The sequence below is a fragment of the Homarus americanus genome, unplaced genomic scaffold (genome assembly GCF_018991925.1).
Source record: "Homarus americanus isolate GMGI-L3 unplaced genomic scaffold, GMGI_Hamer_2.0 scaffold45848, whole genome shotgun sequence".
Taxonomy (NCBI): Eukaryota; Metazoa; Arthropoda; class Malacostraca; order Decapoda; family Nephropidae; genus Homarus; species Homarus americanus.
This window is the reverse complement of record NW_024727688.1, coordinates 1,055,719-1,080,165: the sequence shown is the minus strand read 5'-3', so window position 1 is coordinate 1,080,165 and position 24,447 is coordinate 1,055,719. Positions and strand designations below refer to the sequence as shown.

General features: G+C 44.1%; 1 protein-coding gene across 1 annotated transcript in view; it reads right to left on the bottom strand.

The window, feature by feature from the left end:
• The window catches only part of LOC121865905 (plexin-B-like), a gene marked incomplete at its 3' end in the record, with an annotated part of 107,964 nt that overhangs the window by 4,446 nt on the left and 79,071 nt on the right, over positions 1–24,447 (bottom strand). Inside the window, exons 5-13 of the mRNA XM_042365464.1 lie at positions 15,928–15,980; positions 15,492–15,797; positions 14,193–14,506; positions 13,890–14,086; positions 5,292–5,564; positions 4,560–5,185; positions 4,142–4,334; positions 3,785–4,021; positions 3,483–3,666 (exon numbers count right to left, since the gene is read on the bottom strand). Of these exons, the coding sequence (XP_042221398.1) occupies positions 3,483–3,666; positions 3,785–4,021; positions 4,142–4,334; positions 4,560–5,185; positions 5,292–5,564; positions 13,890–14,086; positions 14,193–14,506; positions 15,492–15,797; positions 15,928–15,980 (2,383 nt within the window). The remainder of the gene's footprint in view (positions 1–3,482; positions 3,667–3,784; positions 4,022–4,141; positions 4,335–4,559; positions 5,186–5,291; positions 5,565–13,889; positions 14,087–14,192; positions 14,507–15,491; positions 15,798–15,927; positions 15,981–24,447) is intronic.

Below are 24,447 nucleotides of genomic sequence, written 5' to 3'. Positions count from 1 at the left end.
ACAGTAAGTATCATTTAATTTAAAACTCTAACAACAAAACATTAATTTATATTTCCCGTTAACAAGGATCAACAGGAAATATTCGGATCAAGTACAGTACACGTTTTAGTAAATTGTACTTGGTGTTAATACAGCCACTAATCCCACCCAACTGTCTTGTATCGTTCAACCAATTTTCAATCAGAAATATGAAAACAATAAATCTCCAGGTTGTTTCAGTAATGATCGTTTCATGCAAAAACCTCCGAGAAATCCAATCGATTTAGCGGCATATTTTTAGCCAATTTTCGGTATTGGTGTAACGTGTGCCGAGCCAGCCGGGGATGCCCTCCACTAAAATTTATGGGCAATAAAAGTGTTGATGTGTGTTATTATTCGCAAAGTCTGCCCAGCCTCGCCACTCGTCCAGGAAATATATTACCCAAACTTACCTTCACAACAAACCGCTTCTCACTGTTAACAATAAATATCGCTAATATTGACCTTCCTGATGTGACTAAGAGTGGAATAAATCTATACCACAAAATCCCTTCCATTTTGTGTATCATGGCGGACTGGCATGTGGGCGCCGACGGAATTTCCAAGATGGTATCGCATTCCCTCATGTTAACAATACATAAACTAAGAACAAAAACGAATTTCCCTTTAATATATACAGACTACCATGTAACTAGAGATATCAATATGAAAACAACTCTGAAACTACATAATACAGAGTAAATAACAATGAAAAACGAGCACATAAAAGCCAGGCGCTACTAAACATATACGCTTCTCTGATAACCTAAACTGCACCAGCACACACACACACAGTTCACTAATGACGTGTACGGTGCTGCCCTCTGTGCCGTCACGCAACACAACCACCAACACGGGACTTGTGTGTATATATATAAAAAAAAAAAACATTCCATCTTGAGTTTATTAATTCAAGAACAGGTGTGCAGGTAAGAGACTCGGCAACAGGAGGACAGGTGTACGCAACAAGAGGACAGGTGTACGTAACAAGAAGACAGGTGTACGCAACAGGACAGGTGTATATAACAGGAGATTCGGAAGCGTTAACGGTGCAAAAACATGTCACAGGCTGAATGTGCTTTATCAGGCTACATTACCTAACACACATAGAGAGTTTAAAAGTAAATATATTTATCGGTTTTCATTATTTGCTCCACACTGAACCACTGATATACAGAGTGGGGAATTTCGTGTTGATTTGAATAATTATGTATCAAGATCAATTTTCGGTACAGCCTCTAATTTGTCCACAGATCGTTAATGTTATATAGTGTGAAACCTTTATCTTAGCTATATACTTTGGTGTGATAACGTTATGACCACCACCTGAGAGTAATTCTGAAATTTGATCCATTTGTAATAAAAAAAAAAATCACTCGCCTGTCTCTGTTACCTGTGAGTGAGCAAATTTACACCGAATTGATTCATTCGTTATTCAAGATATTCTGATGAAATACATATAGACACATAGATGGATAGATACACAAACACATATGAGGCCAAACAGTGGACTCAACAGATCAAAGGGACGCCTGCCCCCACCCCCCGTGTACCTAATGGCTAAGTTTGTCCCTAATACATAGAAAACGGAGTGTGGGTGTTGTATGCTTTCATTACCAAAGAAAATGTTAAGCCACGAGATTGGGTAACTCTACTATTTGATCCCCATGGCTACTTTAAGATTCCATTATTAGAACTCTAAATTGACAAAATCAAATTAATATATTTCAGAAAGAGTTTGGACGCATACTATTATTAATACAAGTTTCTTATCATTACATCAAATAAAAACAAACAAAAAAACAATAGTAATTAATACTGTCAATTAAGAGTGTATCTGGTCAACAACTACAAAAACAAAAAAGCATAGATATATTGCCACAGAATCTACTTTACTTCTCGGTTAACAAAATTAACTCTGTACCCCCAAGTGAATCAACAGCACCTGACCCACCCACAAAAAACACCCAACTGTACTCACCGGGTCCTATAAATAATCAGATTCTCTCCTTATAACGTAAACAACAAACACAACTCCCCACCCCCCCCCCCCCCCTTTACCAACGCCTAATGCATTTATTCCCGAAAAAGGAAACAAAAAAACTATTAACACGAGCTACAAACAAACCCGGTACTACAAACAAACCTGAACTAATGTTATCATCGGCTACACACAAAGTCACGGGTTATAAAACAGCCAAATTCAATTTAAATCTAATTCCACTACCCAACACACAGGGACCAAGCGATCAAAGAGGCAATGAGGCTCTTTTAAAGTGACTCCCACGTCCGCCGGGGTTTTAGTGACAACACACACCCTACTCTCTCTCTCTCTCACTGCTAACTCCTCCTCGTGTGATGTAAACCCAAGACACGATGGAACTAGTTTGTTAGGTGTGTGTGGTATTTATAAACCTCAACTAACTAACTTACTCCTCTTGTGGTGTGAGTTATTCTTGCAACACTCAACAAACTTACACTAACACGTATCATTGGAGAAGTTACTTGGCGTACTACTACTCATTAAACTATCACCACCACCTTCAGTAATTAAACCAATTCTACTATTAGTTAAGTGTTATTAAAACCTGTTAACTTCCTCTTCTGGTGTGAGCACAAAACACCACAAGTTAAATAATAATAATGTCCTGTATAAAATAAATAAATACATAATAAAACAATTCTCTCCAGCATGAGTAGACGGTAATAACATGCTCTGGGACACTCCAAAACATATTTCATTTTTGTGTTAAGGGAAATGGGATTATAGTTTAAGCATATCACATGGACAGTGAGGGATTTAAAAGGCAATTAAAAAATAAAGTCTAGTGAAGAGGAAGAGGGAGAAGAGGAGGAGGAGGAAGAAGAAGGGAGGGAGGGAGGGAAGGGGTGAAAAGGGTGAAAAATATATGTTGAATATATATACCATAGTCATCCAGGTCATCTTGTGTGCACATCTGAAGAAACGCTGCAACGAACACCAGATATCAAAAGAATTAATGATAATCTCCCTCTCTCAAGTCTGCAATATTGATCTACCTGTTTTGTTGGTCAGTATATATATATTTTTTTTTTAGGGTCTGACCTGTAGGTAATATCCTCTCTCTCTCGGGGTAATTTCAGGTTTATAATAATGTTCTGTTTTTTTTTTTTATGTCGAAGAATTAAAAGTTTGGTTAAGAGGAATATATGATAAGAATATTGTTGTGTTTTGTGAGACCATTCCATGTAAACACAGGCAAAATATATATTTCATACACATAAAAGCTCTTTGAATATCGATTTTTTTTTGTCCCTAATTACTCAACTACTTTATAATATCGTGACGTAAGAAGATAATTAACATTCACTCAATTGACATCCACTCTGTTTTTACTATGGGCGATGACGTCAGAAACTTTATATATATATAAAACTTGACTCAACCTCGAGTACACTTGAGTTCAATAACACCTGGTACTCACCTTGTTTACACTCGGAGCGGACGTTGGACTCAAGGGTGTCCATCTGGATCTGGATACGCTTGTACTCTCGCTCAGCCTGGTTACTCTTGCGGCGATACACCACCAGGATAACCATCGACACTAACACCAGGAACAACCCGCCAGCTGCCATCCCTCCTATGGCCTCAGGTGGGAACTGGTACTCCTGCAGACACACACAGTTAAAGAGGTAAATATAACGATCTTAATGACAGTTACTGGGAAGACACACATCAAAATAATTCATTCTGGAAACTACTGAATCGAGACAAATTATCACGGACCTTGATCATCTCGTAGCGAAGATATCCAATGGGAAATCTGAGGTTTTGGCCCATCCTGACTACCACTAGAGGGAGGTCGTGTTCTGTGGAGTGACCAAGCTCGTCAGTTGGGGGCGGCTGGACCTCCGGGGGAGTACACACCAGCTGCGTCAGGGCCAGGGACGTCACGTTACACTGGCGGGTCCCAATGGTCACGTTGACGTCTGACTCATCGCTGGCTAAGTTAAGATTCTCGCCCTGAAACACAACAACAAATAACCATACCAACAGATCTTTTAATATATGTGTATGTAATGATGGCAATAATCCCCATGACTATTGAGTGTGTAATGACATTCCTCCAGACAAGAGACTCACCTCTATGACGAGTGTGTCGCCTTTATAGAGTTTGATGCTGTTGGGGAACTCCTTGTAGGTGGGGTCGAGAACGTAGACGAGGGAGCGGGCAGAGGAAGACAAGACGTGCCTCAAGTTCCTGACAGAAGCCACGTTGTCCATGATGAAGCCGACGTCCAGGGCGATGGAGTCTCCGTAGTTCTGACGTGGGGACCTGAGTGCGGGAGCAAGTGTGTGTGAGTGGACATAACCATAAGTTCAGTTCCTGTTTATATCAAGACCATCAGTTTAATATTATTCTAAGTCACTGTTCTTCAAGCAGATCCTCACTACTGTCTTTAAAAGATAAGAAATTGAGGAAGAAATATTATTTTTACCATTAATTGTTACTAGCTTACCTGTAAGTCCACTAAATAAAATAATTCCCAAGTAAACAAACCTGGAGACTTTATGGGACACTCTGGCCTCCGCTCTTGGGTTGTCGTCGTCGTCGTCGTGGGCATCTCTCCTGTCGTCGTCGTCGTCGTGGGCGTCTCTCCTCTCCCGAAGCAGCGCCAGCAGAGCCTTACGATCCACGGGGGGTGAGGGGCACTCCATCTGGTCAGGCCCCAGGACACGACACCCAGAGGAGTTAAGAATGCGGTCCTGCAGTAGTACAGTGATGCGGGGAGCCTGTATAGCGTCTAACTGGGTCCCGTGTACAGTCAGCATGCGGCCACCACTCCAAGGACTTCGACGTGGTTTGAGTTCGAGGACTCTTGGGTCTGGCTTGTATGTGAAAGGAGAGGCGAGATAACGTTCTGCACTGTCCACTGTCACCGTCAGCTTGCGCACGATCCTTAGTGGTCCATCGCCTTCATCGCTGCTGTCACCCGACGCAGTCGCTCGGGAGGTCACACATACAAGCCGGTGCGACGACGACTGCGTCTTGTTGACGATACAAGGAAGGTCATCGAGTGTGGCGGACACGTGGGAGCCCACGTTGAGGAAGCGGCCGCTGATGGAAAGCACAGTACCTCCCGACACTGGTCCGTGCCTCGGCCACACATCCGTCACGGTCACGTTCTGGAGATAGGATGCAAGTGTACAGTAGACAAAACTCCAAATAAAAATATAAAATCAAAGTATCACTTCAACCTCTTGTGAGAACCCTCCCATCAACGGTACTTACGGTGTATGTGAACTTGACGGTAGAGGTGGTGGTACCGGCCGGCGTGGACACACTGACAGGAAACTGGAGATCTTGAGTGGCAGCAGATATACCACGTAGTGGCGCCTTCCCCGTGCGGCACGTGATCTTGACAGACACGTGGTATTCATGCACGTGGCAGGGCACTTCGCCGATGAAGGTCTTGCCTCGCACATCCTCCTCCCGCAGCCCCAGGTTGCTGCCTTCTATGGTGACCAGTGTGCCGCCCTCCAGGGGGCCTGCCAGAGGCTGGATCTGAGGGTCGGGAAGATTATAATGAATCATCTAAGTCAAACACTAACACTTGACCCCTGGCAGGTACAGTACTCAACATTCACTATTTACCATTAAGCTTAACTCAGCTAGACCCACGCCGAGCGACAGACAGCAAGGATCACCATGCTATTGGTGCTCCAGGTGTGTGGTGGTGCTCCACCTCAGGGAACACAACTTACTCCCAGATTCTTCATTCATTATATAAGTCTTAACTCTTATATTAAGGCCAATAATATACACAGAGCAACAAACAGCGCCCGGTGTTCACCTACACTAATGGTCGTCAACAGCAGACTAACGCTCGCCTGACTTTTGCCTGCCAGCCGTGGCCATCTTTCACACAGCGGGAATAAAGGTTGTATACCGCCATCAGAGTGGTGTTATCTTGCACAGTACACCAGTGAGTTGGACTCTTTATCAGCGCTAGAGGTCAGAAGCTCTCCATGACCACAGTAACTGCTCGGTGTATGACGATGACGACTCCTCCAGCGATGGATTGAGTGTCGTTAAACTATCACACAAGGGTTCAAATTCTCCATTCTTTCTGTCAACACATGGAGGTGAAAATTTAATATTTCAGGCGAGTCAACATTTACGCTGGCTTGTCATATCGCTCATCCGAAATTGAATAAAACAACCATCACTTATCGATATTAGACAACCCCGAAATCCATGTCAAAATCCATGACATCACACCTAATCCTTCTTGGGACTCGTCACTTGATTGATGACGTCCTCGCTGACAGCCCTATGATGGATCGTGATTGGTCAGTTTTTGTCTCCCCACAACCGCAGTTCTGCCACATCAACACGTGAGGCCAATTATCTCCCCCACACTCTAAAGTACATCTCACTATGAAAATTCCCAACACATTTTCTTTCTTTTCAATCTCAGCGACACATATTTCATCATCTAAGAGAAAACACGATTAAATTATTCTAAACTGTATAATTTCGTTGCATTAATTAAAAAAAAGGATTATGGAGATTTTACTACATGCAGCTGGGCCTCGAGTTGTCAGCGAGCGCCACAATACACCATGATATAAATATTCTTGCGCATCGATTATATCAACGCGCATTGAGACATGATTTACTGGTCGTGTTGGGAGTTGGCTGAGCAAGTGTTCGTCACGTCATGATGTGGTGAAAAGATAATGTAAGAATTAGGGATGATGATGATGATGAAGCCGAGTTGGTGAGCCTTAGGGGAGAGTTAAAACACACGTGACTGTTGCTGTATGTAGAGGATTGTATTCAAGGCTCGGATCCTCAGAGACTCTTATGTTAAAATTCTTTCCAAAGTGGTTGAAAATAGCGTTGAAGTTATCCCCCCACCCCCTACCCCTGAAGCCTCTACTGTTACTATATTTTACGATAATTTGAGAATCATACGAATCTCCCAGTCCCTATCTCTTAGGCAAGTCCCTCTTCCCCCAGCCAAGTCACCCCTCCCCTAGCCAAGTGACCCCTCTCCCAGCCAAATCCCCCTCCCCTAGGAAAGTCCCCCTCCCCAAGGCAAGTCCCTCTCCCCTAGCCAAGTGCCCCCTCTCCCAGCCAAGTGCCTCCTCTCCCAGCCAAGTCCCCCTCCCCTAGGCAAGTCCCCCTCCCCTAGGCAAGTCCCTCTGACAAAACAAGACTACACTCTCACATTTTTAAAACTTTTGATAAACTTCTTACAGCGGCTGAAGGGAGAGTAAACTGAAGCATGTAGGAGGGAGAGGTGAGTGGGAGGTGAGTGGGAGGGGAGTGAGAGTGGGTGAGAGGGCACACTAACCTGGGGTATGAGGAGGTGAGTGGGTGAAGAGAGGTTCCGGCTAGTGAAAGGAGTGGAAGAGTAACATGAAGTATACAGGAATAAAGAGGGGGAATTGAGATAGAAGATGAGGAGAAAAGAAGGAGGAGAGGAGAACAAGAGATGAAGAAGAAGGGAGATACGGAGAAACGGGGTAGATGGGAAGAAGAACGCGAGTAGAAGGAAGAGAGGTTGATAAAGTGTAAAAGAAGAGAGTAAATGGATACCAAGAAACAGGGGGGAATAAAGAGGGGATGAATGAATGGTGGAAACGAAAGAAGGAAGAATAACAAGGGATAAAAGACTGGAATATTAATGAAAAAATAAAGAGGGAAGGAAGGAGAGAAAAGAAAGAAAAAAGGTTATGAACATAAAGTAAAAAAGAAGCAGGGAAATAAAATAAATAGATGAGGGAAGAAAGAAGGAAGGGAAAACAAAATGAATAAGTGAATGAATGAAAAAGTGAAAGAAGGGGTAAAAAACAAGAATGAATACATGGAGAAATAATGAGAATGAAAGAACAGATGAACAAGAGAGAGAGAAAGAAAGAAGGGAATAACCAAAGAATGAAAGAAAGGAAAGAAAACAAAGATGAAAGAAAGCGTGGAGAAAAAAATAAACACTCCCAAGAAAGAAAGAAATACGAAGGTGAAGGAAGCAAGAACCTAAGGGCGCCTCACCACCCAATTTCATATTCCCTAAAAAATTCACTCCCTTAAAAATGACCCCTCCCCTCCCCCCAAGTCCTTTTTTTTTTCAACCCGTCATTTTAACTTTAATGAAAATGAAAGACAAACAGAACCAGCTTTACAAGTGTCCAGTCGCCTTTAATGGAAAATAAACAATAGCTTGGCCGGGTCTCCTGAAGTAACTCGGTCGGGGTCTGCCTCCTGCTGTTACCTCTGGCTCCTCTCGTTTCTCTCTACTACCTCTGGCTCCTTGTCCTAAGTGGTATTACTGCTATTGGTATAACTTGACACTATGAGTCCTCCTGGTACTACCTGGCACTATGGCTCTCTTGTTACCTGGTACTACAAGATTCATTCAAGAGCCTCCTCCCTTCTTCCACGACTTCCTCCCCTCAGTTGCGAGTCTTCCTCAAGCAAGAGTCTCCCTCAAACGTCTCATCATAAGTCCATAAACTCTTTACGATATTTTCCTCCTTCAAGCAGCACCATCTCATAAAGTAAAGACTCCTGCAATCCTGCAAGCAAGAGACTCTCACATGCAAAAGACACGCCAGAAAGATTCCCTCTCAAGCAGCAAGACTCCCTCCCAAGCAGCAAGACTCCCTCCCAAGCAGCAAGACTCTCTCCCAAGCAGAAAGACTCCCTCCAATAATTGCTTCGGAAAAATTCTTATCAACCCTTAGATGTAAGACTCCAAGCAATTTACCCTACAAGCACAAGACTCCTTCCTTCCCTGCCTGAAGATACAGGAGGAGTCTCAGAGAGGCTCCGGAAAGACGACGTGTAAGGCATTTGATTACACAGGTGAGGCTACCCCAGCTCATTAGGTATACACCTCACGCCACCCCTGGGCTCAAACCGGCACAGTTGGTGGAATTGGTGAGAGATGAGGAGTGAAGATTACTATAGAAAATTAAGTATTGTTGTTTAATAATAATAATAATAACGATGATGATGATAATAATAATAATAATAATAATAACAATAATAATAATAATAATAATAAAAATAATAACAATATTAAATAACAATGACAACAAAAAATATAACAACAACAACAACAACAGCATCATCAACCACAACCATTCCAGTGAAAAACGTAAAACCAAAAATATTGTCAAGAGAAAATATTTGCAGTGTATGGAACGTAACATGTATGAAAATTAATAAAATTGGTATAATAACCCCCCCCTAGGGTAAACCTCATACGTCAGGGTCATGAAATAGTGAAAGTTCAGGGTCCTAAAACATACAGTGATCTAGGGAGTGTGTGTGTGTGTGTGTGTGTGTTATCACCACTCGCACATGAACGCATCAAAATAACACCAGAATTACTCGCCAATGGTCCTCACTCGCCACAGACAACGCACAATAGCCCTCTCTTACGATAACTCCACTATCGTCCTCCAACACTCCATCAATTTCTCCAACACCGGATATTATTATACACCAACAAAAACCCATAACTAAAAAAAAAAAAAACACCATCACTGCCAGAAATATTATCACTTAAAAACACAAAAAAAAAACCACCAAAAAAAACAATAAAAAACAAAAATACGATAAAAAAAATCCAATCGGTGCTGTTGATCGTGACAAGTTCAGCTCCAACTCACAGGTGAACCAAAAAAAAAATAGGTAAAACAAAGTGAAATTGTTCCTTGGTGATGAACACGAGGCAACAGAACTAATACAAGGGCCGCGGAGGTAGGTGGTGGTCAGTCAGTTAGTGTCATCCTGCACAGACTATACTCAATAGTAAGGGTTTGGTTAGATTAGGTTTGTTTCCCTCCCCCTCCCTCCCTCTCTCCCTGATTGATATGATATAGGCGCTATTGATGGTGGGGAGGAGTGGTGGGGAGGAGTGGTGGGGAGGAGTGGTGGTGAGTCGGGAGTGGGTAATGATGGTGGTAGTGGTGATGAGTGGTCCCAGATCATCATTATTGTGTATGTATGTATGTATGTATGATTGTATGTATGTATGTATGTATGCATAAATAAAGTATACACGGATGTCAGATTCCACCTTAACATCCACACTACTACTTCATGGCGCTGGAAACCACAACCCATATTGCCCCATGAAGCAGTTTTACAAGTTATTGAAGGGAAATAGCATTGCCCCCACCCCACCCCCGTATATTCTATGTGAGGGTTGGGCAGGGGGGCGGTGGGGGCAGTGGGCGGGAGCGGTGGGGGGTGCAGTTGGGCGGTGGGGGTGGGGCAGGGGTGCAGTGGGGGTGCAGTGGGGCAGGGGGCGGTGGGGTGGGGCAGGAGGGCGTGCGGGGGGGGAAGAGACACAAAGAACAGCTCGTATAGAACACAATGAACAACAAAGACTCGTACAAAACAAAATCGGAAAGAGCAAAAGCAATCAACACACAAACAAAAATAATAACAATACTCAATAGATGATGAAAAACAATAGATGATTAAAACAAACACCAGACGAACCTTTGAAAGAAATAAGAGGAAAATAAAGAGAGAGAATAAGTCACAATACAGATAAATATGAGAAAAAAGCAAAATATTAACTAACATCAGACGAAAAAAAAAATCAACTATAAACACCATGTTCTCCCCCCGTTTCCCTACTGTCTCCTTCATTTTCTCCTCCTCCTCCTTCACCTCCCTTCTCTCCTCCTTACCCTGCCTCTCCTTCCGTCATCCTTCTGCCCTTCCCTCCTCTCCCCTCCACTCCCTCCTTCCTCTGCTATTCCCTTCTCTCTCTCTCTTTCCCTCATCCTTCCCCTTCTTCTGAACCTCTCTTCACCTCCTCCTTCCTCTTCTTCCCTCTTCCTCCCCCTTCCCCAGCACCGACACACCAGCGGCCGTATTGACCTAACTAGCAGTATTTATTAGTTAATGTAGGCACTAGCTGGCCAGATTACACAGTGTAGCGAATATCCCGGCGGCTGGGAATGGTGGTGGCCGACGCACTACTGTAAGTCATCCGTGTTGGTGCAATAGTTGAGGCAATGGTGGAACGGCAGTGTAAATGGCCCGCGGGGGGGAGAATATACGCTAATTGGTCCCCTCGGATAATTAAAACATATTTATATCGTGCGAATGTGTAAGTTATAGCCGACAATTGTTGAATAAATGGATACCAATGTCGATAAAGTAGAGAAATATTCAAAGATGTATATCATGTAGGAGCATTGAGCATAAATCGTGGAGTTATGGGAGTTAAACCTGTAAATACTGACGTGGTTTTTAGCAAGTCAATGACGTATAGTTGGTAAATTTAGTGTCCGATGTGACTTATTATGTGAACTGTATCCAGGTCCAATGGGAAGACATCCAGAGGTGAAGTCAACCACGAGATCATCGAGCAGAGATGGAATGGGTAATAGTGAACTAGGATAAGAAAACAAATGTGTGTGTTGTGTTGTGTGTTGTGTTGTGTGTGTGTGTGTGTTGTGTGTGTGTTGTGCGTTACCAAGCAGAGATCAACACCGCCATTACCTGAAGGTGTTAACAGCAGTGGCAGCAGCAGTTAGTTCCTCGTAAAGATTGCCACTACCCACAACTCAGTGACGCTACCGGTAACAGCACCAAATGGCCTCACCACCAGCATTAACAGCATCTATAACACAGCCTTTACCAGCAACATCTCTACCCAGCGGGAACAGCACCTTAAACTTCCTGGAGGAGTCACTACCAGCAGTAACACCACCTCTTGACGGCGTCGTAAGTAACAGCAACAACGCCCCTAAAGGCATCAACACCACCACCAAGAGCTCCTCCAAGTGACACTCCCAGCAAGACTAACGACCTGCAGGCATCAGCAACTCCTGAAGCGGCATCAGACACTGCCACTTGTACTACCCGACGGAGGCGAGGAGGGGTGGTGAGGAGGGGTAGCGTGAAGGAGCGGACTTTCAGCTGGATGACGCACAGTAATGGTGAATTTCTACTCCCGTTCATCCTTCCGCCAAGCCCTTGTTACCTGTCATGGGTGATGGTGCTGACTTATGGTGCCTCCGGGCTACGAAAATATGGTGGTGAAACTCAGGGAAAAATATTAGAGGGAGTAACACACACACACACACACACACACACACACACACACACACACACACACGAAGATATTGATAGAAATATTAATAGACGGATAAATTATAAAGAGATAAAAAGATTGATAAATAAATAAAAGAGATTCATAAAGAGACAGACAAATTTATAAAAACAGACCCAGATTGAGAGAAATTCCCTAATCGTATATTTACAGAATTCATCGCATTCACTATAAACAAAAAAAACTCTATATAACTTTTGAAAATTTCCCAACTTTCAGGGAATTTGTTACAGCTCGTGAACATTTATAAAGTGCTCCCAGTGACAACATTCTCCCGGATATTTCCCTATGTTTTATTGTATTATATTTTTTTTAGTATTTATTGTCTGTACCGATGTCTGTTTAATAAAATCATCATGGGGGGATAATTTCATTTCTCGTTTTTTTCTTGTACTTTTGATCTTTGGAGAGTTTTTTTTGGAGAGGTGTACATCAGTCAGTCACTCACTCAGACATCCCATGTGTGTATACAAAATAACTAAATTACTCGTCTCTTTCAAGTTACAGTAATATTTCAGTATCTACATTAATATTCTTTTACCTGTCTCGACTTGTACCAACTTTCAACAAATATTTCAGAGTATTTCATACGCTGTGTGTCTAGTTTAGGTTAGGTTAACTTTGATGTCCGTGCTTGATGTAACTCCTCGTTGATAAAAGTCTAAAGCATCAGCCGCCAGTACCGTATCTCAACTAATTACTAGAATATATTAAAAAAGAAACAGAAATCAAATAAACCTTTCATCAATAGCGAAGTAATAATACATAGGCTTTAGAAATAATCCCATATTGGGTGTTAATCAAGGGAGAATATCCGGCCGAAAAAAATGTGTATAAACGGTGAACTTACTACCGGAGGAAAAACATTGAGTAAGCGACCGATCGACCAGACTGCAGGTCCACACAACACAATACCTGAATTTATAAACACACATGACTGACAAGTGGCTAGTGAACGAACACCTGAACGAGACTACCAGGGTTATTGGGATAAAAACAATGCCAGGTAGTACAGTGTGTGTGTGTGTGTGTGTGTGTGTGTGTGTGTGTGTGTGTGCTCTCTCTCTCTCTCTCTCTCAATTAAAAACAAAAGATTCGCCTATTTATAAAACCAGGAGGATGTGCATTTTCCTTCGACGAAAAAAAATGAACAGTACAGAAGCCGCCTGGGCAGAGAGGACCTAAGCCCATAATGACCACCATCATGCAAAGCCAGCCAGCCAGCCAGCCAGCCAGCCAGACAGCCAGCCAGACAGACAATTACAGGAAGTTGAAATCATGTAAGACTATCTAGTTAACCTCAGTGTAAACATGTCCTTTCACCTCTATAAACCGCCAGTAGACCACAACCTCGACAGTGACACCAGCAACCACCCTCACCTAAACCCTCCCTGTCCCGATTTTTAGTGGTCTCTGCCCCCCCAAGCCTAAGAAAAGAATGCCTGTATTATGAGCTGATCCCAGGTGCTTTTTCTTACTTGGACTCTCAGGAACTCCCGACAGAGATTGATACACCGCCTCAACCTTCGTCCTCCTGCCTCAGTCATGTTTTTTAATTCTCAGCAGCCTGGATGTTGTGTCTCACTTATGTTCGCAGATTTTAAAGCTGGTGCTACTGTTCTTGTTTACAACACAGGCAGCAAGATAAGATTTTCTACCTCCCCATCGCCTACAGCTCCCCAGTCGGTTTTTGGCCCGACGCTCACAACACTAAACAATGTAAATTGAATGTTGCCCACCATGTCTGTATCCTGGGCGTGGGGCACTGGCTGAGTCGAGCATCGTTGGCTATGATACCCAATTGGTCCCGGTCGGTGGGTCGCGGCAAGGCGGCCACCGAGACGCCAGCACGCCGCCGAGGGCGGAGGGGCAGTTCGGTACACCTGCAGGCAGCGCCACACCAGATGCAGCGGTAGCGCGGGTGACGCGTGACACAGAGGGAACAGTCATGGTGGTGCGCGCCATGCCTGCCCATGCGGTATCGGAGGGCGTGCATCAACTACATGATTGTGGTTCCGCTTTAAGCGTCACCCGCCTCGTACTCTCCTCGGTAGACTCATGGCGGTAGACGGTGGGCTCACCACGCGCTGCACATCGGGTGTAGCTGCTAACTGGTAATGGTGTGCTTGGGACTGTATACATCTTCAGCTCCTCGTCGTCACTCCACCACCTAAGCCCCGGCATGGTAGCACCTTCAATGCTCACCACACACTGGAAGCCCAGCTGACTCGAGTGAAGTGCCGGCAGGTTCTCCACCTTAAGTTGTAGCTCTGAGCGAGCCCTGTCCGCCGCCAACAGCTGGGACTGATCCGTCCAGAACAGGTAAGAGTGCCGGACCCGTGCACCATCAGGTGGGCTGGGTTCCGCAAATAAAAGTGCATGTATATATGCCAATGAACATCTTGCTCAAAGTCAGTACAAGTTCATACAACATTGTAACTCGTAGCACAGAACACAGTCGTCACACACCGCCGGTATGATCAGGCAGACTGGCGGCACTCACAGTGGGGATCTTAGAAAGTAAGTCATAGATATGTTTACTTTTTGTCAACAGTCTCTACTTGATCGCATCATTACCATAAACAGTGGAAACCCCTTCTTGCATCTCAGGCCAGGATACCTGTTGGTTAACCCTTTGAGGACGATGATTTAACCCTGTAGAACAATAGCCTTACCCATAAAGATAATTGCTGGAATCGCGCAGTGATAATGATTTTTGTATAACCCATAATTTAACATTGGGACATAGGTTATTTCCCTTTGGGTAACGCAGGCCTATAAATATAACGTTTTGACGTCAATGGTTTAACATACTTGAGGACAATGGTTTAACCTTTTGAGGATAATGGTTTAACGTGAAGATGGATCTTGCTGGGTCATCGTAACGTAAAGATGGATCGTAAGTGAATCGCTAAACTATCGTAAGTGGAATATGTATATTCAAGTCTCCTTTGGTGTGAATGACGCCATTTTTGTCTTCGGATCATAACGTGTATGATCTAAGCCATATTGTTTATGTATCTTATTTGTATTTGTGTATGAATCTGAAGTGTATTTTATCTTCAAACTCTCAAATCCGCCATGCGTTTCTATAAAGACAAAATAGTTGCAGAGACCCTGGTATATAGCTCTCATCCACCCGCTCAGTCGTGTCTTTCTAGCCTGGGGATGATAGTGCCGCCTCGCTAATGCCGAAAATCTTACATAATACTTTCTTTATCGCGGCGCATATCATAAATCAACGACCTTCACAACATAAACCTGTCAGTGATAAATCACGACTCCATTTCTCCAGATGACGGTCCTTCTGCATGAGGGAAGTGTGCAAATGCAGGTGTTACCATGCACGCACAGTTACGCCAGTCGCTCCGCACACCCAGCTACCAGGTGTTGTGAAACAGCCGCAGTCGTAGAAAACCAAGATTGCAGGGAACAAAAGTCCTTGTTGGTCTCGCTGGGCAGACGGCCAGCGGCACCAGGACTTTAAATGGTCGTAGTGGATTCGAGGATGGCTGTGACGGGTATAGGCGTGCCAGGCATGATGAGTGAGCCTAGAAGCAATCTGGGGCGTCACCCGGGGGCGCAAACCCACACTGTACTTGGCCCCCACCAGTCGCTCTGGCAACGTCCGGATCGTCAGCCTGAACCTGTCAGAAAAATAAAATATATTAGTTTTACCCCAATGTTTGCGGTGTCAGTATTATCTTACGGTGAAAATGTGGAAGTCAGAGGCGTGTCAGTTCTCGAGGGGCCGGTATAAACTCTCGGGACCCTCACTCCCATAAATTGGCATAAAAATCGAAGTCAAATTTCCTCACACAACGAATAATCTAGAATAGGAACACTGAACATTTATTAAAGCTGTGAAAGGCAGAATTCACTCTTGCAGAGCCATTGTGTATTTTCTTTTGCGAGGACGCTTTTTATATCAAATGACGTGAACAGTAAGTACGGTAATATATGACTCAGCTACACAGAATATTCTTGGGTGCTTCAGTAAAAGGCGCTGTTAGGACTATGTACCACCCGCAGAAGCGCCTCAACCTGCAGCCATGGAGGTGATTACTATGACACGTGGAGGTCGTTTTTCTATGCAGGTTATGAGGAGGACATGGGGACGAGGAGGAGGACATGAGGGACGGAGGGAGGGAGGACATAGGACGAGGAGGGAGGACATGGGGGACGAGGAGGAGGACATGGGGACAAGGAGGACATGGGGGACGGGGAGGAGGAGGAGGACATGGGGACGAGGAGGAGGAGGAGGGACATGGGGACGGGAGGAGGAGGACATGGGGACGAGGAGGAGGACATGGGGGACAGGGAGGAGGACATGGGGAGTTTGAGGAGGGAGGACATGGGACGAGGGAGGAGGAGGGACGCAGGACGGGGAGGAGGGACATGGGGACGAGAAGGACATGGGGGGACGAGGAGGAGGACATGGGGGACGGGGAGGAGGACGCATAGGGGGACGGGGAGGAGCACATGGAGGACGAGGGAACAAAGTTCCCGTCTTAGAGACTCTGGAACCATCTTGGGCACGACGGTACAGAATCTAGCCTCCAAAGATCTCAGCACTAATCAGCAGAACATGAAAGCATTTCAGACTCGCGTTTCTTCCGGAGCCCTGTTGTGTGTGTGTGTGGCCAATGTGTGTGTGTGTGTGTCCGTCACCGTTGATTACCTCACAACAATCTTCTTTATTTGTTCCCCTCAAACCTATCACTGTTCTGTCAACTTGTGTAGAGTCTGACGAAAAAACCTCTGTGTGTAGTGAGTGGTGAGGGATGATTCAGAACTGTGGCAGACTAATGGGGCGCGGACAGAAGAACTAACTGACTGACTGACTGACTGACGGAGAACAACCCTTTAGTCCTCTTCCGGCTCTGAGACCAGGAACTAAGACTGTTACGCCGTGTTTCAGTTCAAATTTCTGGGGTCGAATTTTGGCGTTTGGGGTTCATTCAAGGTTCGGGGTTCATTTACAAGTGAGATGTTTTCTCATTGTTTGTTTGAAGATTAAAGAGATAAGAGAGATAAAGGGTAAAATAAAGTTGATAAGTATTAATTATAATGAAAGGAGTCTCGGGTGGTGACGGCAGTGAACCTTGTCGTGCAGCCATTGGGTGATGGCCAACCTAGCTGCCTTAATATATATACTGTCAGCAAGTGATGCTCCATAAATGCCCAGCCCTCCCCCCAGCCCTGTCTGATCCTCCCAGCACACCTAACCCAACCTGCAAAACACCTTCCCCCTACCACTCCTAAGACTGAAACTATGCTCCTCCCTTCCTCACCCTTCTCCCCACCTACTCCTCCCTCTCCTACCTCCCCCGAAATACTAAGACCACTTCTTGTCAGTTCCTCGACCTTGAAATCGATACTTAGGACAGCCCGACAAAATTGGCACCATTTGTCCACCAGAACAGAAACAGCCACATCCCTCTTCCCCTAACTCCTCCCGCCCTACTTGTCCCCCAGGTACAAGATCTTAGGGAGGAGAAATCATGTTAGTGGTGGCATGATTTTTACTTCCACTGCTGTAGGGTAGAACCTGGAGGCAGGTGAGGAGGAGGAGGCCAGGTGAGGGAGAGGCAGGATTTAGGGAGAAGATGAGTAGGTGGGAGGAAGATGGAAGGGACGAGAGTGGAGGGAGGATGAGAATAGAAGAAAGCAGGAGGAGAGGAGAGGAAAAGGAGAGGGAAGAGGGGGGTCGAGGAGAGAAAACAGGATGAGAAACATATAGGTATTATTCTGGTACTAATGAAGTGATACTAGAAACACCCTCATTAACAAGTAAGCAAGCAGTTAATGGGAGAGAGAGAGAGAGAGAGACTGAAAAGTAAATACAAAAAATGCAAGAATTGTTATTTCCTACCTTCCTTCCTTCCTTTTTTTTCTTTCTTTCTTTCTGTCCTTCCTCCATTCCTTTCCTTTCTCCCCCCTCTCGTCTCCACATACCTTCCTTCCCATCTTCAATTCTCCCCACTCTTTTTTCCCCTCCCGCCTTCACACTTCTTTCTTCAAGTTTCTCCTCCCTTTCTCTCCCACCTATTGTCCTCACACACCTCCATTGTTTCCTTCCATTTCCCTTCTTTTTTCCCTCTTTCTTATTTCCTCCATTTCCCCTCTCTTATTTCTCCTCCCCCTCCTCCCTATTTTCCTTTAATTTCCCCCTTTCTTCCTTGTTTCCTCTCTTCTTCCTTGTCTCCTTCAATTTCCTTCTCTCTTTTTTTTCCTCCTCTCGTTTCCACATTCCTCCTCTTTCCTCCCTACTTCCAGTAAGTCCCAAGAGGCAGGACCAACTAAAACCGCGATTCGTTTTGGCAAATAGCCTAACTAACCTCTCAAGACGGGGGGCATAAACTTGTGGGGGGAGATAAAACTGGGAGCTGCCATCTGCCACTCAGCATCACCTCCCGTAGTCCTCTTGCACTCTAGCACTTTGTCTTCACCCCACACCACGACTATAATCTCCTCCAGGTGCTGTCACTCTATCCTGGAGCTGAGACTCTATCCTGGAACTGAGACTCTATCCTGGAACTGAGACTCTATCCTGGAATTGAGACTCTATCCTGGAACTGAGACTCTATCCTGGATTGAGACTCTATCCTGGAACTGAGACTCTATCTTGGAACTGAGACTCTATCCTGGAACTGAGACTCTATCTTGGAGCTGAGATGTATCCTAGAATTGAGACTAATCCTGGTGTTAAGACTAATCCTGGTGTTAAGACTAATCCTGGTGTTAAGACTAATCCTGGAATTGAGTGTTGTCTTGGGCCTGAGAGTCTATATCCTGGAGGTGACAAACCTTGGAGTTACTAAAATCATTTCCCCGATTTATGATTCAATGTTCCCGATTTACGACTCAATGTTCCCCGATTTACGACTCAGTGTTCCCTGATTTACGATTCAGTGTTCCCGATTTACGATTCAATGTTCCCGATTTATGATTCAGTGTCCCCAGATTTGCGATGACATTCCCCGATTTACGATACTCGCTTCATTACGTACTAACGCCCGTGTCTATACTACTGACCACTCCCATAATGTCTTCCATACTCTTCTTAGTCTCAGCCACACCCCTCAGCCACACCCCTCAGCCACATCCCTCCTTCTCAGCCACATCCCTCCGTCTCAGCCACATCCCGACGTCTCTTCTCCGCCCGTCTTCCTCCCCGAGTCAGTGGCGGCGTTGTCTCCGTGCCATTAAGTCGGCTTAGTCGTGTGCGCCTTTATCCAAGTGCCATAACTTTCTCTCAGTGCCACTTTCTACATCTTGGCACAACTCTATCCTTATTCTGGCACCACTGTCTGCTTTTCCCGGGGTTAATTGACTTCATCCCAGCGGCAGACTGTCTTCATTCCTGATTGTCTCCCAGCTCAATTGACTTCATCCTAGCGGCATTGTCTTCATTCCTGATTGTCTCCCAGATTGACTTCATCCTAGCGACTGTCTTCATTACTGATTGTCTCCTAGCACAATTGCCTTCATCCTAGCACAGTGAGTCTGTCTTTATTCCAGGTCAGTTGATTTCATTCCAGCTTAATTTCCTTCATTCCAATTTAACTGCCTTCATTCCAGGTCGGTTACTCACTTTACCCCAAAATATATTCCCTTCCTAAGTTAAAAAAAAAGCCGTATCCTACCCTAAATATTCCCTAAATAAATAACAAGCCCTTATCTTAACCTAAAAGACTCCCTATCAGCACAAAATCCCTAATCCTAACCTAAAAGACTCCATACCATACCTTAAAATCCCTTATCCTAAATTAAAAGACTTCCTATCAGCACAAAATCCCTAATCCTAACCTAAAAGACTCCATAACATACCTGAAAATCCCTTTACCCTAACCTAAAAGACTCCCTATAAACACAAAATCCCTTAATTCTAACAAAGACTCAAGGTTACAGAAACAACAGGTCAATTAGTCAATGTTTGTTCCACTGCTTGAGTCTTATAAAGCTCTCGACTTAATCTTAAATTTTTTGTGGGTTTTTCGTTTCGCAATTTTTTTGTTTTACTTTGATCTTCTTGTAATTCTCCTTTTTTTGAGTTCCACTAAGTCACCTCCTCCACACCCTCACCTCTACTCCTCCTCCACACCCTCACCTCCTCCACACCTCACCTCCTCCACACCCCTCACCTCCTCCCACCCCTCCCACCTCCCTCCACACCCTCCACCTCCCCTCCCACCCCCCTCCCCTCCTCCACACCCTCACCTCTACTCCTCCTCCACACCCTCACGATCTTTCCCCTTCCTCACTTGGCTAATTAAAAACATGAATGACCTAGGCATCAGAAGGCAGGACTCTGGGCTTCGTTGGTAAAGGATTTGGCCAGTTGTTGTAACTCGTATGTTTACAAGTGGAGGGAAAAAAAGGTGTGTGTCCCTCTTTTTAGCGAGCTGTGTGTGTTGGGGAAGGGAGGCTGAGGGAGGGAAGGGTTAAGAGGGGGGGGAGGAGTTAGGAAGGGGAGGGGTTAGGAGGGGGGTGGAAGGGGAGGGAAAGCAGGGTTAGGGACATGAAGGGAGAGGAGAGTTTAGGTGTGAGAGAGAGAGAGAGAGACCACCCACAGTTTCACATTAATGGTGTACGTGCTCGTGGTAGTGGGGGAGGAAGGTGTAGAGGATGGGTAGAATGTATGTGAATAATAAAGGAGGAGAGAGGGAAGGGGGGGATGACGTAAACAAGTGGAGGGAGGGGGGGAGGGGGGATGAGGGAGAGAAAATGGGAGAACGGTTTTTGGTGTAAATTGTTCATCCACTCTCACTGGCTTCTTCATATCCTCCCTTTAACCTACACAGTATAGATGCTCTTCCCTACCTAGGTCCTACCTAGGTCCTACCCTATCCTACCACCCATGTGTCCTTTCTTACCCAACACTAAATAAATCCTGCCACCCCCACCACCTCACAGTATCAAATGACGAGTACATTGATATAAATCCTTTGCTTTATCAACCCCAAACATGGCCCGGGCAAGGATTTTTCCCCAGATTAATATCCCCACCAGATTCATTGTGTTATCCCGACGGGGCTCACAACACCGAGCGGGTCAATATCTCACCCGAGCAGGCCTGTCATCCACATTTTTCACGTAAAAAAAAAAAAAAAATTTACATCATTAACCAAATAATTTAGATTTATTTTAATTTTTTGTATTTTTTTCCCCAGCTCCACCAACTGATTTATTGCCATTTAATTAACATTTATTTCCTTTCATTTTATGTTTTGTTTTTTTTTAGATTATTAATTATTCTGCTTTAAAGGGTTGACAGGTAGGCATTTAATTACCTTGTTATACCTGGATATTCTGAAATAGATTGGCGATCAGTTACTGCGGACGACTAATGATGGTTTAATTATTATGGTTTATTTCTCCTGTGAATTTAGAGACCAACAGGGGATCATTTACTGTTATCTAATCATCTGGTTTATTTTGGTTGATTCTAAAACCGAAAAAAAAAAATAGTTTGTATTAGTCTTTTAAAAGGGAAACGCCGCCATATTTATTACTATAATCTTCTTCATTATCGAAATTAAGCAGCGATTTATTGTCCGCCTGTGTGTGTGTGTGTGTGTGTGTGTGTTTTATTCTCCATTATTCTTTGCCACATTCCTTTTTTCTTATTTCAATTCCTCCCCTTTCTCTTCCTCTCATCTTATCACATCTCCCCTCTTACGATTCACTCTCTCCTCATTCCTCTCTTTCTCAACTAATTATCCTCATCCTTGTCTTCCCTCTACTCTCCTTCTCCCTCATTCACTCTCCTCCTCCCATGTCCCATCCACCTTGTCAGACGCTAAATAAAAAAAAAATATATCCCTCTTCCATCATATAAGGAACTGTCACCCTCTCCCATACCTTCCCATTGTCTTCAAGCTGCTAATAATACTTCTCTTCCTCTTCCATTTATTCCATCTTCTGTATTACACGCGTTTCTTCCTGTAATATAGCTTGTTTAACTGGATTACAACTTGTTTCATGAGTATTACAGCAATTTTCCTCAATTTTACAGTTCCTATTATTTTCAATGTTACAGACAGCAGACTCAGTATGTATTACAGATACAGTTAGTGGCACTTTATTACAGACAGGTGGGCACTCTTTACAGCCTTTGAGAGTGTAATGTTTTGTACTCAATGTATTTTTTTTTGTATTAGTGTTATTTAAATCCTCTGTATTATAAGACCACCTCTTGTTATCTGTAATGTGGGTTAGGTTAGGTTGTGTGTTTTGCAGGCTCATTGTTCCATTAATCAACTCCCCCCCTTCCCCTTCCCCTTTCTCCCTCTTCGCCCCCTTTTCTATCAATATCCCTTTCTCTATCGTTCCCGTCCACAGGTCCCACCAAGACGCTAATCTCAACCAAAACAGCAGTAAAACCTTCTCCCCTGCACATTCTTCTCCCAATTTCTCCCCTTGGCTCTTCCTCTCCTTTTCTTCTGCTCCTTTCCTTCCTGTCCATCTTCTATTTCTCCTCCTCTTCTCGTTTTTCTCTCTTCTTATTCTTCCTTTCCTTCCTCGTCTTCGTCTACTCCTTATCCTTCCTTCCATCCTTTTCTTACTATTTTTTTTATTTTTTCTTCCGTCTACTCTTCCTCATCTTTTCTTTTTTGATTATATTCTTTTTAATCTCCTTTTTCTTCTTTTGCTCTTATTCTTTCCTCCTTATTCCTTCTCTCTCCCTCGTAGCTACCTTCCTTTTGTTTATTCTCTGAGCTTCTTCTTCCTTTCTCTCCCCTTATTTTATCTCACTATCTTCCCTCACCTCCAGAAACTTCCCTTTCCCCCCACCTTCTCTCACCACCTGCTCTTCTCCTTCCTCAACTTCTCTCCATTACTTCCTCACTTCCAACTTCACTTCTCCTCACCCTTCATCTTCATTCACCTTCTCTCATCTCCACCCCTCAATTCACCTTCCTTCTCCCCCTCTCTCACCTTCCTGGGGTCAGCCTGGCACCTTACTTCACTTTAGGTAGTGCTGCTGTAAGCCTGAAGACTTCCCCACACACACACACACTTTACAACGCTTTGTTAAATTTCTGATCCCTCTTGCCAAAACATTTCTCCGTCTGGGCGTTTATAATATTAAGCACCAGTATTGATACGTTTTTCTAGGGGCTGTAGTTTTTCTCAATTTTTGTTTTTTATATTAGATTAAGTTCTCTTTGATAGGCCGAGGTTCAACCCCCCCCCACCTATTTAACCCCGTATGAATGATTCCTTTGATTTCTAATTACCTGGCGTGGCATCTCTTCGTTCAGGTGGTGTTTATTTCGCGCGTGATGAGGTGTTTTCCCGCGTTTTTTTATGTTTTTTTTTGAGGGGTCATTCACTTATTTCCATTGATGCTTCTTTCCTCAATTGCTATTACCATTTCTATTTGATTAACTTATTATTATTTCCACTTTCCTTATTTTTTCTCCACCTCTTCGTTCGGGAGTTTTACTTAGCTTTAATAATACTTTTTCTATAGTGTATATAAATAAATTTGACATCACGAAGTTTACATAAAATTGGGTTGTCTCGGTAAGGCTGTGTTTGACCGTTTTACATAACCCGGATACATTGTTTCCCTGTTGATATTTTTGTATATATTTTTTTTTTCAGGGCGTTAGTTTTGTGTTCACATTGAAAACCATCGTTTATTTTTTTTTCCCTTCTATCTCCTAGTATCAAGATCTCAGTCCGTGTGAATGTTTGTAAACGCTTCGGCAGATCGTATTTTCCACATCGAATTTCCACAACAAATGAATAACGTTGGTAATGGTAGGGGTATTGGGTCCAGCACCACCACCACTACCACCCATCTCTTGTTTTACATGATTCAACCATTCCCATTCCAACATGCCTCTATGGACACCCATTCCATTATTTCCATCCCAGTTCTGCCCTTTATTCGCTAGTTGGCTTTGGTTACCGTGGGTAGTGTGGGTTAGGGTGGGTGTGTGTGTGTGTGTGTGTGTCTGGACTGAGTTAGATTCGGTGGGGTGGGATTTGATTTGGGTTAGGTTGGATTGCAAGAGGTTTGATGTAGTCGAATGGGGGTTAGGTTAGGTTAGGTTAATCTAGCCGTCCACACGCCAACTTTTACAAATGAAATGTCAGTATTTTTTCTGTTTTTTTCTTATCTCTCCATACATCCGCCTTTCCATCAGTACCTTCCTTGTTACCTCCTTCCCTTCTCTCTTACCTTCCCATCCATCCCTCCCTTCCTCCCTCTCTCTCTCCCATCCATTCCTCCGTCCCACCCTCCCATCCCCAAAGAAACAAGGGAGAAAAAAATTAACA